This window comes from Mesoplodon densirostris, chromosome 4 (assembly GCF_025265405.1).
Source record: "Mesoplodon densirostris isolate mMesDen1 chromosome 4, mMesDen1 primary haplotype, whole genome shotgun sequence".
In the NCBI taxonomy this organism is placed as follows: Eukaryota; Metazoa; Chordata; class Mammalia; order Artiodactyla; family Ziphiidae; genus Mesoplodon; species Mesoplodon densirostris.
The window spans coordinates 49,548,071-49,565,602 of record NC_082664.1 but is presented as its reverse complement, the minus strand read 5'-3'; the positions used below and the strand labels follow the sequence as shown (position 1 = coordinate 49,565,602).

At 40.4% G+C, this 17,532-nt stretch overlaps 1 protein-coding gene across 2 annotated transcripts in view; it reads right to left on the bottom strand.

Annotated features, from left to right (window-relative positions):
• Positions 1-10,840, bottom strand: part of ERO1A (endoplasmic reticulum oxidoreductase 1 alpha) — a 45,208-nt gene extending 34,368 nt beyond the window's left edge. For both annotated transcript variants that reach the window (XM_060096210.1, XM_060096211.1), the window contains exons 1-3: positions 10,287-10,840; positions 1,600-1,719; positions 697-780 (exon numbers count right to left, since the gene is read on the bottom strand). In XM_060096210.1, coding sequence (XP_059952193.1) covers positions 697-780; positions 1,600-1,719; positions 10,287-10,400 — 318 coding nt within the window. In that variant the 5' untranslated portion in view covers positions 10,401-10,840. The remainder of the gene's footprint in view (positions 1-696; positions 781-1,599; positions 1,720-10,286) is intronic.
• Positions 10,841-17,532: the final 6,692 nt, after the last annotated feature.

The following is a 17,532-nucleotide window of genomic DNA, read 5'->3' as shown; positions in this document are numbered from 1 at the left end:
ATTCTTAGCAGAATTGCTAGGTGAAAGGATATGTACTTTTTTTTATTGTTTGGATACATTTGCTGAATTGATCTCCAAAAAGACTTAGCCACCGGAGTGCTCATTTCTTATTCCCAGACTAACACTGGATATTGTTTTTCTTTTTCACATTGGCCAATTAATAATGGAAGTGAAAGAACATTGTTCTGATTCACTGTAAAGGGAATAAATAACTGGCCTTTTGACTGACAGAGAGTCCAGCCTCTATGGGCAGACAATCTGAGAATTCCTAAGTAATTTGTGCAGACCCTAAGTAATTTGTCCAGACCCTCCCCAAGGAAGAAAATTAATACATCCACAGAAAAAGGGAGAGATTGTATTTGTACCTCAATTATTTTCATTTTTTTTAATACTACAAACATAACTTTGGGTAAGACATAAGAAGAAAAACAAATATCAAGCCAAAAGAACTATTAATCTCAGTAATAAATCAAAGGACTATATTAACCACAAAATTTAAATTCTATTATTATGAAGATAGAACAATTCAAAATAGGTTTTATATTTGTAAGTTTAGGTTTTTAATATGTTAATTTTAAACAACATTATATTTAACCTAAGGATTGAAATATTATTTCAGTTATATTGGCCCCTTTCAAAAGTCGCAATTATTCAAAAACACATGTGACAGTTCTTAAACGTATACACTGTTCTTACCGATTGACAAAGCTTGACAGCACAATCCTTTCTTCCACACTGGCTGATGTCATTCCAGAAAGGACACAGCCTTTTCAGGTTTACCTGTAAAATAAAATATTAGAAAAAAGTTATAAAAGTAAGAATTTTGAGATTATAACAGACAGATGTGGAATTATGATACTATAACCTGGTCATGTTAATGGCTACAATTATTCTATTTCTTCCACTAACCAGCTGTCAAGTTTCAGTGGTGGTATAAGTGTGTAGCTGGTAAGAATAAATTGGTAGACTTGGTTAAAAAGACAAACTCTGCTACTAAACAGACTCTGAACAGATGGCAACCGGGAGCCAAAGTAGCTCATGTTATCACTGCTCAACTCACAGTCTTCTTTTTTTTTTCTTTTTCAACTCACAGTCTTTTAATGAAAGTAACAGCTAACAGACAATTGTGAACTCAGATTGTAACTACATACTCCAATGATGAGGTTTTCTAAACTCTTTCAATAGATATCTCAAGATAAAATGTCACAAGTGACTTGTTAAAACAATACAGGTCAGAACAAAGTCATGCTTCTTCTCAAAAATATTTCTCTTTTTAAATTAATTGGAGTAAATCTGATGTTTTAGAATGTTATGAACAACTCATGACTTTGATAAGGATATAATAGTTTCTGTTCTGACTTCAATTTAACCAACTAGGTTCTAACTCTAGTGTTCAAAACTCAATTACTGAAATTAAAAGTATCCAATGGGTCGTTTTAGAACCATATGGTTCATTCTTGTGAACTGCATTTTCCTAATATAGCCTTGCTCAATTTTAAATAATAAGCACAATTTTGAAGCTTAGTGATTCCTAAGAAAATGTAATTACCCATTTAAACGTTAAGTGTTCCTATACCAAAAAAAAATTGTTTTAAATACCTTGTAATATCTAAAGTAGTTGCTTTCCAGGAGTTTTTGAAGTCTTGGGAAAAGCCTGTAGTTATTAAACTTATCAATGGTTTCAACATCACAGGTACAATCATCCAAGTAACCACTAACCTGTTACAAAGAAAATGGAATGTTATATCAAAATGCCATAGACACAACAGGGTTTTTTCCTTACACGGTTATGATAAAAGAGGCCTTCACTCAACCAACCCCTAATTTTCTGAGATGGGACATGACCATAATCTAGTGATGCTATTGCTCTTACTATATACCTATAGGAACGCAGTGGATACCTTTTGTAAGGTGGGTGTACTGAGCTCATAATGACACACATACCCCCAAAGAGTTGGTCCCCTGCAGCCACTCTATAACACTGCTCCCCAAGACTGACCGGGGGTGGGCATCTAAGCCAAAACAAGTCATGGTCCCCTCTCCAGGAATCAGGAATTGAGGCTAAGAAGGAGCAATGTCTCCCTCTGTCACTAAACCAGTGAACAAGTAAACTCCATCACATGAACTGAGGAGCACGTGAGCCAGCTGGCAGAGAGAGGAAAGATTTTTAAAGACACAGAGAAGCAGAGATAGGAGATGGAGAACATATGCTAGCTGGATTCCCTAGGGTTTGCCTGCTCCCACTTCCACCATCTTTCCTGAAGCCCAGTGGCATTCCCATCCTTGGTTTTTCTGAGACTCTATATTCTTATAATTCAGTTGTCTCTGTCTTTCCTTTACTTTAGTTTCCCACAGGATGTGTAGGTCACAGACAAGCTTGGTGAATGTATAAAAAGAAGTGATATTGAATTTATAAGAGAAACAATAATTCATTATAAGGATCTAACAACCCTCAAATATTGGCCATGACAATTTTTATAGATTTGAAATGGTACTTAGAAATTACTTATCCTTAGCAACACTGAGATAGCAAATTAACCACAAAGCCAATCCTGGTCTTCAAATGCTTAAAACCAATGTCTTAGCTGTATTTACTAAATCAAACTATTAAATCATGTTATAATTAGAGGCAATGGGAAATCATATTATAATCAGGCATTGTTAACAGTGGTGAAGCTAAAATTCTGAGATGTTTATTTGGGACTAGGCAAGCACCTAACAGAATTAATTAAGCAGTGCTTTTAAGCAAGTAAAAAATATATTATGATTTTTTTAAACTAAAATTTTTATTTTTTTAATAGACAGCATGCTGCAGAAAAGAGATCCTTATACTTTGGTCTGAATATTTACATTATAAACCACTTTGGATTATATTTTAGGGAGAGTTATTGACAATAAAAAATAATTTAAAAATCTGTTGGTAAGGAAACAAATTAAGAATACTTCATTGAAATACTGAATTTAGGTGTTTTCCTTTTGGAATATGTAAAATCCTACACTATCTTTTAATTTTAGAACATCACAAAACAGTAATGGAAATTTTTCACCTAAGAGATAAGAATACTTGGGATGATGACGGCAATATTCAAGAGCTAAGTTTTTTGTTTGTTTGTTTGTTTAGCCAATTTGCCTAGTCTTATTTGTTTTGGACTAAAGAATTCAGTTTCTAGAGATCTGATCTACATATTTTGTCACTGTAATAACTATTTTCATTTCATATGCAAATGTGTCCTTGTTTCCTGTAAAAATTATCTGAGTACACAAGAATCTTAGAGCCCTAATTTTGGGTACCAACAAAACAAAAGTGCTTCTAACCCAGATGATTTGATTTCTCACACCTCTTTCTTTTGAGCCTTCAAAGCAAAACTTCTAAGAGCATAAAATAAGCTACTGTTTCTCCTCTTGGATACAAATTATTATACAAAGAACAACAGGCACAAAGGCTGCAAAGGCCAAAGAGACACATGCCAGATAGAGATATTAAATCACAAAAGAAAAAAACACAAAAATCTTAAGAGGAAGGGTTTGAGGCAATCCATTTCTCTTCCCCCCTGCCCCGAGGAATTCATTTTTAAGGTAAAAATCTATCCTCCCCTCTTTTGGAAAGCTGCCCCTCAGGTACCATTCAACCCCTGCTCAGTTAACTGTCTCTCCTATGTGTTCCCATGACACTCCACATACTCCTACACAAGAATTACCTCACTGTACTCAATGTATCTATTTCACTCCCACCCACTAGAGTTAAGACCCTTGAGAGCAAACTCATGTTTGTTCATTTTTGTATTCCCGGTCCTGAGCACTGTACTTCTAGAAAGCACACAGTAGATGCTCAATAATTATTTGTGGAATGGGTTGGTGAATGAATTAATGAATGCTGTCCATTGTCACTCTCATTCACTGGAGCCCAGCACTGCACTGCCTAATTATAACTATGTACTTCCATGTCACCTATGGTGGTGCTCAGTGCCAGACCATGCCAACTCAAGGGGCAGGAATGCACTCACAGAGCAAGGAAAGCAAGCAGTAAAGGCAAACAACCCTTTGTGTCCAATATTCTACCGATCTATATCCTAATTACAAAGGGAATGATAAGAAGCCCCAAATCAGAAAGAAATGCAAGATGCCTCCAGAGCAGAGATGGCTTATAACCTAAGAGGCCACAGAGGAAGAGAAGGCAGGACAATGGTAGATTTAAAAATCTTCTGCCCCTTACCTTAGAAATTGAGTAGGAGGTATTACCAACTACAATGACAGGCCACAGGGCAGCTAAGGAGGTACGGCAGGGGGTGAAAGGAGTTTCACTGGATGGAAAGAGTCCAGCAAAGGAGAGGCAGGAAGATATTTGGAAATCCAAGCCATGTGACTGTTCAGATAAGCTTGCCAACAGGCAGCAGAAGCTGATCCCTGGAAGGAAGTCTGGAAGGTATGATACCAGGCCCAGTTCTAGAAATTAGAGAACCAGGCATGTTACCAGAATAGAGTCTCAGGAAAAGTCTAAGGCAGAACTCCAGTTGATGGACCCAGGGCAGCACCTTGGAAACAAAGCAAAGTCCTACTACCTAAACTAAGATCAAAAGACAGGTGCTGATTTATAAGAAGAATGGCTTGGTGCTGTACTTCAAAATGTGCTATGGCTGCATAAGTAACCACTACACTATCTCCCAAAGTGAAATAGAACTCTGGCCCTACCATAGGAATCCAAATCTTTTAAAAATGCACCCCCACTCCCCGTCTCTGCAACACACACACAAAGTGCTTGATGAATGCTAAAATTTGAAGCTCGCTGCTCTAGGCTGCAGGTGATAATCAGCTTTGGTTTTGTGGAGGGCCAAACTAATAGGAAGCAATGGAAAGGCTCTTGTTGAGGGTGGTAGATATAAGGACCAAGGTAGGCCTAACCCACAATATCACCTAGTTTAAAGTCCTGGTCTCTTAAGAGCTGGAAAGCCTTTGAAGGCCTTCTCTTGCTATCTTCAGAGCAACCCAGCAATCCCCTCCCTCACACACCCTCAAGGGGAGGTAGTGTATAACAGTGGATAGCAGGCAGGCTCTGGAGTCAGGCCTTCTAGGGTTGAATCCCATCTCTGCTACTTATTAGTTGTTGACATTGCCCCTGCTTTTTAACTTCTCTAGGCCTCAATTTCCTATCTGAGTACAAAAATAGAAGTAACAGGAGTTCCCATCTCGAAGAGTTGATATCAAGATAAAACGACCCAGAGTAAATGCCCAGTAAATGTTGATCATTACTATTACCCTACCACTGCTTAAATGCTTCCAGTGACAGGGATCTTGCTATTTCCCAAAGCCAAGGCCAGGTTTGCAGTTAAAATTCTCCAAAAACTTTACATCTGAAGCTCCAGTGCAACACACAACTAGATAACCAAATGTTAGCTCCATTATTTCACCATTGACTCTGATTGGTTTGGACCAAATACCAAAATACAAAAAAGGCAAAGGAAAAGAAAATACACTGGCCTGCTTGTTCTCTAGTTTTTGGATAGAGGTATCCTTTACTTTGCAATGAAAGACAAAACAAAAAACACTTTCTAAATAGTCTTCCTGTGTCCCAACAACTACCAGTCCTACCATAGATTTTTTTTCCCAAAGCACTGTAAGAATATATTCCTCATACTTGTATGAAATACCTTTCAAAGGTGCTCAAAATGTGCTTTATTTGGCAAAGAACTGCAGTTGTGCTAAATTTTATTGAGTTTTATGACCATTAAAAAAAAAAAAGAACATGAAAAACATTCATTCACTGACAGAGCAGACTGGGACAACTGTTAAAGAAAGAATAGAAACACCAAAAGATTCTATCCTGGCTAGTAGGCACCATTCTAAGAACATGGAATGCTATGAGCTATTTCTTCTTTAAAGTCTTGGTCTTGCTAGAACTTTAAATTGTTGCTAAATGACCCAAAGTATGGCAACCAACGTTAAATACACTTTGGTCCACATGCTTTGTTCAGAAAAGCCTGGAATGTTGGAAGCATTCACAGTTAATGGACACCTCTCCAGTATAACCAGTTTCAAGGATCCCTCTGACTAAGTATTAATCCTGGACTTATTTCCACCCACCACTTAGCATATTCTCAAGTGTCTCTTCCATGGCCCAGCCACTCTGACTAATAAAAACTCTTTTTTTTTAAATTGACCTAAACAAGACACCCAGACAAGTAAGTCTGCTAAAATACACGAATGCAGAGTGTATCTACAATGCACTCCAAAGGAAAAATAATCCACCTTTGAAGTAGCTATTATGGATTATCTGAACTACTCCCCTTTCATTAACCTGATGGAGATTTACTGCATTCAAGCAAGTGGCTCTGAGGGTTACCAGCATTAGCTATATTAAGAGAGATAAAACATTCTGAGTATAGAAGTTTACAAACATATTTCTAATTAATTTAAAAAAGATGAAAAAGATGTCCATACTGCCTCCGTATCTGGGCTTCAATATCTCTTCTGAGGTGATTTCTTTAAAATGCATCCTGGGATTCCATGAATTGGGACTAAAGTTCTGTTACATTCGTTCTATCTAATGGTGCATAACGAGGGAATAATTGTCACAAAGGAATAAACTCTGAAAAATCTTCATTTACTTCAAGCCCATACCTACTACAATACTATTTTGATTTGAAGAAAGAGTGGGCTTCCCTGGTGGCGCAGTGGTTGAGAGTCCGCCTGCCGATGCAGGGGACACGAGTTCGTGCCCCGGTCCGGTAAGATCCCACCCGGTCCGGGAAGATCCCACATGCCGCAGAGCGGCTAGGCCCGTGAGCCATGGCCGCTGAGCCTGCGCATCCAGAGCCTGTGCTCCACAACGGGAGAGGCCACAGCAGTGACAGGCCCGCGTACAGCAAAAAATAAAGAAAGGGTGAGTCCTGATTTATGGGGTTTTTACACAAAACTGTACATGTGTTAGACTTCACAAACTTGTATACCAACAGGGGGAAAAAAGCCAATTTTCTGCGTAAAAAAATGTTTTTTAACATTTTTTAACAGAATGATACAGGGATTAGGGGTGAGGGAATGTATATAAGGAAGATTTATAAGTTTCAGACAATTGATCACTTATTTTGAGCAACTAAGCTGAAGCACTGTTCTCAAAAGAACTTACAACACACAGTGAAAATGGTTTTAATAGGATGTGATGTCAACTAACAGGCATATGCAATAACTCAGGGGTACCCAACACCGACCGGTCCGTGGCCTGTTAGGAACCGGGCCGCACAGCAGGAGGTGAGAGGAGGGCGAGCCAGCGAAGCTTCATCTGCTGCTCCCCATCGCTCGCATTACCGCCTGACCATCCTCCCACCCACCCACCCCCGGCCCCAGTCTGTGGAAAAACTGTCTTCCACGAAACCAGTCCCTGGGTCCAAAAAGGTTGGGGACCGCTGCAGTAACTGACTAAGTTTAAATATTCATTGGAAGCTGTCAACCCATCTCTAATTAAGAATATACTTCAGCTCCTGTAGTGTTCACATCTTGTATTATAATTTCCCTAACACGTGCTGAGCACCAATTATTTACCAGTCTCCGTACTCTGGAGTGTCAAGAATTGGGACTAAATTGTAATTTTTTAATTTATTTTTTGATCTCTCAAAACTTGTTCATAGTAGGACTCAATAAATGCTTATTGAATTTAGTCTGATTATTTGTAGAGCTTTGTACATTTTACTTCAATGACTTTCTAAGGTCGAATAACTAACTACATGCTGCTCCGGCTCAAATCAGAACCCCTACGAACAAGTCAGGCACCCATGCAACAGTGTGGTGAGGGGTGATGGTGTGGTAACTCAAGGCAGAAGTGGTAACAGGTTGCACAGGCAACAGGTAGGAAGAAAGGGATATGACTATAAACAAAAAAAGAGTCAACAGGACTTTGTGGCCAGTTGGAAACTGCAAATAGAACCAGACAAGATTTGAACTTGTATTTCCAAATCTCAGGTGAAAATTTAGTTTTAAATTTAGTTTCTAGCAATATTTACTAAATTTTTAAATTTTTAAAAAATACCTAGGATCCCCACCTCTTCCCAAGCCCCAAAGAACATGATGTGCTGAACTGTAAGCTCTTCAGAGCAGGGATTATGCCATAGTTATTTCTGCATTCCAAACTCTCAGATCAATGTACATAGTGTTTATAAATGTTTTTTGAATGAATAATTTGTTCCTCCCCTTATCTTTTCTTTCTCCATTTTTTTCTTTTATCTGTCTCTCCCTCTGTTTCGGTGTGCGTGTCGATATGTTTGTCTCCATTTTTCTCTTCATGTCTATTCATCACAGTCCCCTCCCCTCCTTTCCTCCCCTTTCCCCCATCCCTTCCATTACTGAACATAATAGAACTAAGGTACACTTGTTTCATTTATTGAATTGGAATTGATGGTCTCTGTTTTTTTTTTTTTTTTTTTCTTTTTGCGGTATGCGGGCCTCTCACTGTCGTGGCCTCTCCCGTTGCGGAGCACAGGCTCCGGATGCGCAGGCCCAGCGGCCATGGCTCACGGGCCCAGCCGCTCCGCGGCATATGGGATCCTCCCAGATCGGGGCACGAACCCGTATCCCCTGCATCGGCAGGCGGACTCTCAACCACTGCGCCACCAGGGAGGCCCCAATGGTCTCTGTTTTTAAGTTTATTTAACTAAACCATTTTAAATTTCCCTTAAATTTGTTTTTTACTCATTTTATTACTTTTTAATTTGGCTGGAAAGAAAAAGTCACTCTTGTTCTAAAAGAAAAAGAAAGAGGTCTAACAGATTTTTGTGTATTTTAACCTTGAAAATATTGTGAAAGAGTTAAAAAGCCTAACACTAATCAGAAGAAAAAGTAAATGAATATAAAAAACTAAAAGCTCCCCAATTTTAATCAGATATCTAAAATGGTTATGGGGGAGCGGAGTGAACGTTTAGAAGTTCAACATGTACTTTTATTCCATTATCCAAATCTCTAGAATGTAGTTGAAAATGTTACAATGGAATCTTTCTGCACTAAATACCTTATTTTTAAGTCCACTTATTTCTAATTTACTTGTTTTTAAATGTTTAAACTTTGTGATACGTTATATTTGTAAGCAGAAGAAAAATTACCCTTTTTCCTTTTAAGTACTTGATTGTGTACTGTTTATAATCACTGAAGGTAAAGGAGCTTTTCAATCTCTTAGTTATAAAGCAGCAATTTTCTTTCAACTTCTCTTACACCTTCCCAGCTATCACTCACCCCAACTTCCAAATCACTCAGCAAAAAATAAAATCCAAGAATTTAAAGCATATTTAAATTCTTCTTTCCTCTGTGAAATAGTATTATCCCCCACACACATAAAATGTTATTTCTGATAAGTTAATAGTAACATCTACTTAAAAGGAACAATTTGGATACCCATATCTCAATTTTGTATAAAATGTAATTTTTATCAACAGAAGCCAACCAAAAGGTGACTTTAAGAATAATGATATTAAAATATCAGATATTGTGGGCACCAAAAACCTGTAACTTTCTTTGAATTTTTTTTCTCAAGGAATCCACATCTCTTACTAACAGAAGGAAATAACCATAATAAGCTTGTAATTAAACTTGTGCACTGAGGACCGCTCTCCCAATTCAGACCAGCAATATGGATGTCACGGTAAAAGAGTCTCACTACATTCAGGAAAAACAAAGGACACATAGGGCGAGTAGTCACAGGGCAACCGCGGCCCCCAAGACACCAGGCAGTTAGGCTTAGACACAGAAAAGCCACACGAAGCCATTCTCCTGCCTGACAGGGAGATCTGAGGGCAGCCCCCCTGCAAAAGCCTGTCCTGGCCAGAAAGGCTGGAGAAGACATCCAGTACAGGCACAGCCCGCACTGTTCCAAGTCAAATTAGAAGTTAGGAAGACCCAGGTTCTGCGAAAATAAAAATACTGAGTGTGACTGTGTGACTGTGTGTGTGTGTGTGTGAGCGCGCGCACCTTCCCCGGGCAGGGAAGACCAAAAAAGATGCACAAACCAACTAGGTAGAAACAGCGGTGCACCCACACCTCTCGTCCCACGCCTGACAGGAAGCGCGGGAGGGCGATCCGACGTCGGTTCAGGCTGTTTGGGCGGGGGGGAGGGAACCGGTCCACACCAACCCAGGCAAGCTGCAGAGGATTCACCCCTGCCAGGGAGCAGAAGCACAGGGGGCTCCTTCCGGAAGGGTGGAGATGTAGAGACGCACCCCCAGCGCCCCACCTGCCCGGGCGCGACGGACAGAGCGTACGGCGGAGGCAGGGGTCCCGGGAACCGCAGCGCCGCCACGCACACCCCTCACCTGGCAGAAGCACCTCTGCGCCGCCGTCCCCGGGGGCTGCTGCCCGCCGTGGCCCGAGCCTAGCAGCCCCACGGCGCCCAGGAAGCCGATCAGGAAGCCCCAGCGGTGGTCCATAGCCGCTCCGGCCGGTCGTCGCGCCGCGCCTCGGAATCCCCAGCGATCGGGAGCAGGCCGTGAGTCCGCAGATGAAGCCCGCGCGGGCCTGCCCCCGGCCGTGCCCCACCTCCCGGCCGCCTCCCAGGCCCGCCCTCGGCTCTCCCGCCTCTCAGAAGCCGCCACCTCCCGGTGCAGCCTGCGGACGTGCCGGGGACCCCGCGCTGGTAGTCCGGGGCCTGAGGCCCGCTTCCTTCCCCACGCGTGAGGCTGACGCACCAACCCGCTTCCCGGCTCGGCCCCTCCCGGCGCGCGCGCCCACCCCCGGCCCCGGCCCCGGCCCCGGCCCCTTTAACGCCCGGGGCCCGGAGACTGGAGTGGGCTGTCTACCCCCAGCCCCGCGTGGGAGTCGGAGTCCTTCCGGCTCCGAGAGCCGAGCCGGAGCGAAAGCTGAAGGGGTCTGTGTCTTCCGGCAGGGCCCCGCCCCAGCCTGCTCACTCCCAGCCAATCCTTCCGTATCTCAGTGCGAGGAAATCAAACTGTGAATTACGTGTCCACAGTGGCCCTGGCTGAGTCCTAAGGCTGAGAAGGATATTCGTGATCATCTAGACCAGGGCTGCATATCTAATCTAGATTTTCTAGTAGTCACATCAAAAGAGCAAAAAGAAACAGGTGAAGTTAGTTTTAATTATAGATTTTATTGAAACCATTATGTGCAAAATATTTCAAAATATACTCAATAGTAGATGATTCATAAAATATTTTACATTTTTTATTTTTAGCTTTGAAATCTGATGTGTATTTTTTACAAACTAGCCACATTTCATAGTCAGATGTGGCCAGTGGCTAATGTGTGGACAGAGGGGGAGATTACTGTTTATTTTATAGGAGGAAACAGGCCCAGAGAGGTGAGGCAATGTGACCTATAGGAATGGGAGCTGAGCAGTGAGAGAGCTAGGTCCTCTGATCCCAGCTGTGGGACGGGTCCATCAGCTTTTTTTTTTTTTTTTTTTTTTAAGTATAAATTTTCAAGGTGAAACTGGAAAACGTTCCAACATCTTACACATTACATTAAAAGTTAAAATATTTCTATTTATTTTTTTGGTAAATCTTTTCCTGTTTGTTTCTGCTTTTGTTTTTTCTTAAAAAGCCATCACTTACTGACGTAACTCTAGGATATGGTAGGCCTCAAACAGATATTATACTCCTATTTTCTAGCTGAGAAGAATAGGCATAGAATTTATACACATTATTAAAAATCACTTGGTATGGTAGGGGTGAGACTCAAACCCTATGCTCTGTCCATCACTGCCAAGTGAATTGACATGTAATTAAAAAGTCACCAATCATCTGACATCCTAGTGGACCAGGGAAGCTCTGATCTTAATATCTACAAAATGCAATGTGTGCATATTAATACAATCTCTCGCTTTACCCCGAAAGTTACTCTTTCACTATACTGTGTACGGGTTCTACTTATCCTTCTAGGGCCAGACCCAGCTCACTCAATCCCTCATCATGAGTCTTCCTGGTTTCCTCTTCACCCAGTTCCACTGGGTGGAACTTACACTCTGCCAGATTGAGCTTGACATTAGAGATATAAAGATGTATAAAAGCCAGTCCCTGCACATGGATGGACACCCCATGGAATTTAGTATGTAATCTTTTATGACAGTTCTACTTTATGTTTCTACCACTGAACTGTAATCTCTTTTAACTCCTTAAGCAGGGATTATGTCTCAAACATGCCTGTGACTCCCAGAAATCTTTGCACACATTTGTAAAATGAATTAATATATTTCATATGGCCACAGTATTAATATCTGAAGATTAAGCTATCAAAAATGAGAGACACGGTATGAAAAGGGGGAAACTAAATGAATAAAGCCTAAAATTGCAGAAAGAAGCAATCGGAACATCATCAGCTCTGGATTTCACTCTGATGCAATAGCCCGTAATTTGGGAGAATTTTAAAACATCAGTATTCCCAGGATGAAGGCTCTAGTCCATAAGATTCAAATTCTTGCCCAGAACAAATTTCTAGCAAACTTAAAATCAGAAATAATCACCATATAAGACAATTTAAAAAAAATTTATTGTCTTTTTTCCCCAGCCTTATTAAGTATAACTGACAAATAAAATTGTCAGATATTTAAAGTGTATATCTAACTGATTTGACATACATATACATTGTGAAAGGATTCTCCCCATCAAGTTAACCCATCTATCATCTTACATATTTACCCTTTTCCCCTCCCTTGGTGAGAACATTTAAGTTCAACTCTCTCAGAAAATATCAATGATACAATACAGTGTTATCAGCTATGGTCACCACGTTACACACTAGATTCTCAGAACTTATTCATCTTATAGCTGAAAGTCTGTACCCTTTTATTTTATCTGTACCTCCCTGTTTTCCCAACCCCCTTGCCACTGGCAACCATTTGTCTACTCTCTGTTTCTATGAGTTTGATTTTTTATTATTATTATTCCACATATAAGTGATACCATGCAGTATTTGTCTTGTCTGACTTATTTCACTTAGCATGGTGCCCTCAAGCCCCATCCATGTTGTAGCAAATTTCTCACGCTGAATAATAGTCTATTGTATATGTATACGACATATTCATTATCCATTTATCTGCTGACAGACACTTAGGTTGTTTCCATGCTTTGGCAATTGCGAATAATGCTGGATGGACATGGAAGTACAGGTAACCGGGTATATACCCAGAAGTGAGATTGCTGGATCTTACTTTATTGTCTTGAAAATTATATTTTTTCCTATCAGATTTGTAAGTGATTTTAGAATGTGTAAAATACAGTTTTATACATATCGTATAAATATTACTGACATTTCCCTGAGAACCCTTTTGAGTCTGTCCTTTGTGTGATTTCACTTCTTCAACTCTGCCTCCTCTCGCACCATCTTGCCTATGTTAAGGCCATAAAATAACCGATTAGTTATCAAACAACTAAGGAGCATCCACAGGGTACATAGTTCAATCTTGGATTTCTGAAACTACAGCCTCCCATATATTATAACTTTGCTAAACAATAGTAAATTTTTTAGAGATGAACAAGGCCACCGTCTTGTTATTCTAATACTAGTGATCATAACAATAACATGACTTAGATTTAATGTACTCAGCATTTCTTGATGGAATTGTTTACTCTGCAAATAACAGCTATTATTATTTTTTCAATGACCAAAGCAGGAAATGGCTTGAGTCCAATTTCTCAAAATGGAATTTCTGTGGGAAACTTCTCAGTACATGAACATTTGCTGACGGTGAACTGACTAAAAGGAAATGATTAAGGAAAAAAAAGGAATCAAAGAAAAGGATTATTATGACACACAAGAGGAAGAAAGGCTAAGTAAAAACCTAAAGGTCTGGTTCTGATATTTGATTAGATCTATGTAATATTTACTGAATGTAAGAGTGTACATGTTGTATTGCTAGACTTTTCTATTGAGCTGCTTGAGATCATCTGAGTTGGGGAGACCTGCCACCTAAGCTCTGTCATCACCTTCTTTACCTCAGGTTCCTGAAAGAATGAACTATAAAATAGTAACTGACTTCACTTCCTAACTTTGGGTTCATACCTTAGCCCATTGTGCAGTCTGGTTGCCAACTCCACTCTCTTACTCTTCTTTACCTGACCTTCTTATTACCAAATCTAATTGCCATTTTTCATTGAAATCATAACATCTCTGCTGCATTTTGACAAAGCAGATTCCTTCTTTCTTTGATTCAATTTCCTATGCACTGAACATTCCAGATCCTCCTTATAGTTCTCTGATATTATTTAACTGTCTCCTTCATGGGCTTTCCCTGAGCCTTCCTCTAAGATGTGAGTGTTCCCTAGTATTCTATCCTTTCTTCAGTGCTTTTCCTCATCTATACTCTCCCATGGAGAAACTTGCCCAATTTCATGATTGTAAATATTTCCTTTATGCTAATGACTCCCAAATCTATTTTTCCAGCTCAGATCTCTCCCTTGAGCTTCAAAATCCAACTGCCTATTGAACACAGCCATCTGGTTTTCTCAGAAATGTTTGATCACATTACCATACGTATCTAGAGAGCTAGAAATCAGGAAGCCATCCTCAGTTTCCCCCTCTCTTTCACCTTCCATAACCTATTCTGTCCTGCCAGTTCTGTCATCAATTTATTTCCTCCTCTCCATCTTTATGACCAAGGACTAGTTTCAACCCTGATTGTTGCTCACCTGATTTATTACCATATTTCCTTAACTGATTACCCAACTTCTAGGCTTGTACCCCTCAAAAAACAGTCTTCCCTGCTAGCCTGGTTTCTCAAAAATGTAAATCACACTTCTGCCTAAAATCTGTGATGCTCCTGATCTGATGCTTCTGAATAATTAAATTCAAGATTCTCAGCATGACATTCAAGGTCCCTATCTATTTCTCCAACTTCACTTCCAACACCTCTCTGCCTTATAGTTAGTGAACTGCTAACGATTCCTCCAGAGACCGTGTTTCCAGCTGCCACCGTTAGAAGTACTGATGAAATCTTCTAGATAGTGAAATAAAAAGACAAAAAGGCAGAAATAGATGAGAAGAGATAGAAAAAAACAGGGTATTAATTCAAGGAGAACAGTCTAATAAGAGTACCACTTAGAGAGAACATGCAAACATAGGAAATAATCTTAGAAGTAATTCAAGAAAATAGCCAAAATGGAGGGATGGCTATCTAGATTCACTGGGCATACTAAATGCCCAGTCGGTGGATGGAAAATGCCCCTAACAGAGATAAAAATTTCAAAAAGAAGAAAAGAAATCTTGGTTCCTGACAAAGAATTGAGAATCAGAAGGGCACTACAGAAGCACTGGAAGCTACAGGACAATGGAGCAAGGCCTTCAAAATTCTGAGAATTCTATAGCCGGCCAAACTATTAATCAAGTATGAGAGTAGAATTAAGATATTGTCAGATACAAAGAATAATGTACATCTTTAAATCCTTTCTAGGAAAAGTCACTGAAAGGATATGATCCAACCAAACAAAGGAGTAAAACAAAAAAGAGGAGACCTGGGTATCAGGAAAGAGAAGACAGTACACAAGAGAGGAGCTAGGAAAGTTCTAGAAGGGAGTTATGCAGCATCCCTAGAAGAAGATGGAGGCCTCCAGTAGGGGTGTCTCTAGTTAAAATTGGGACTGGAGGGATACCTGATGTGACTTTCTGAAAAACACTATTCAGAGGAATTTTACAATTGTATTGTAAATTTGGGAAGAAAAAGTGATTTAAAGAAATATCTAAGCATATTTTTTAAATGAGGCAGCTTTTAATTATAGGACATTCAAAACAGTTTTACAATAAAGCAAATGTAACTATAGTATATTGCTTGACTTGCATAGCCCCACAATAAGACAAATGCTGGACAGTGATTTAACCAAAACTTGTATATATTGTATATGGGTGGGGTGGAGGTAGGGAAAGTGGAAATCTGGAATAATATAAAGGTGCTGAATCTGCATCTTTCTTATTAGGAATTCAAAAGATAAAGCCTAAAATTGACCTAACAAGAAATAGCAGCATAAGCATATTAGTTAGAAATGTGGAGGTAAATACAAAAAAAAAAACAAGTTAAAGAATTGGAGGGGCTTCCCTTGTGGCAGAGTGGTTCAGAATCTGCCTGCCAATGCAGGGGACACGGGTTCGAACCCTGGCCAGGGAAGATCCCACATGCTGTGGAGCAACTAAGCCCATGCGTCACAACTACTGAGCCTGTGCTCTAGAGCCCGCGAGCCACAACTACGGAGCCCGTGTGCCACAATTACTGAAGCCTGCGTGCCTAGAGCCCGTGCACCGCAACAAGAGAAGCCACTGCAGTGAGAAGCCCGCACACCGCAACGAAGAGTAGCCCCCACTCACCACAACTAGAGAAAGCACGCGCACAGCAATGAAGACCCAACGTAGCCAAAAATAAAAATTAAAAAAAGATTAATAAAAAAATAATAATTGGATAGTGGGGCTCAGGGATAGAATAGGGTGGGGCAGTAGACTCCTCTTTTTCAATCTAAGACTTGTAGTACTAAAAAAAAAACTTTATGTATTACTTTGATTAAAGGAGAGTATTTCCCAGAAGCTAGGAATTCTAACTTCTATTCTTACATCAACATGCTCGGCCATAGACACATTCAATTAAGTGCATTCTGATAAGTATTTGGGGGTAGATATTTGGAATGACAAATTTCTAAAAACTCGAGTGTTATAGCTGATGTGTGAGCAAAAGTATTTGCTACTTGCCTATCTGGTACTGTTTCCCAATTCTCTCTAGAAAAATATCAGTTCCTGTTGTATTAGTTATCCGTCACCATGTAACAAATGACCACAAACTTAGCGGCTTAAAACAACAAACATTTATTGTCTCAAGTTTTTGTGGGCCAGCAGTTCAGGAACAGCTGAACTGGGTTGCATAACTAAGTCTCTCATGATGTTGCAATTAAGACTAGAGCTTCAGTCATCTGAAGGCTTGCCTAGGGTTGGAGGCTCTGCTTCAAAAATGACTCACTCACATGGCTGTTGGCAGGAGGCCTCAGTTCCTTGCTGGCTGTTCCTTTCCATGTGGGTCTCTCCACAGACCTACTGATGTGTCCTCTTGGCATGACAGCTGGCTTCCCCCAGAGGGAGTGATCCAAGGGAGAGTAAGGAGGAAACCCCAACACCTTTCATGACCTAGGTTCAATGGTTGTCTACTGTCACTTCCACTTTATTCTATTTGTCCAGAACAAGTCACTAGATCCAGGGGAGGGAAATTAGGCTCCACTTCTTGAAATGGAAAGTATCAAAGAATTTGTGTACGTATTTTAAAACCACAACACCCATCAATGCTACATTATACATTAGTAGGTTAGGAGACTATCCTTAAAAATGACTTTTTGGGCCTCCCTGGTGGCGCAGTGGTTGAGAGTCCGCCTGCCGATGCAGGGGATACAGGTTCGTGCCCCGGTCTGGGAGGATCCCATATGCCGCGGAGCGGCTGGGCCCGTGAGCCATGGCCGCTGAGCCTGCGCGTCCGGAGCCTGTGCTCCGCAACGGGAGAGGCCACAACAGTGAGAGGCCCGCGTACGGCAAAAAAAAAAAAAAAAAAGACTTTTTGAAGATAGAAAAAATCTCATCACTGTT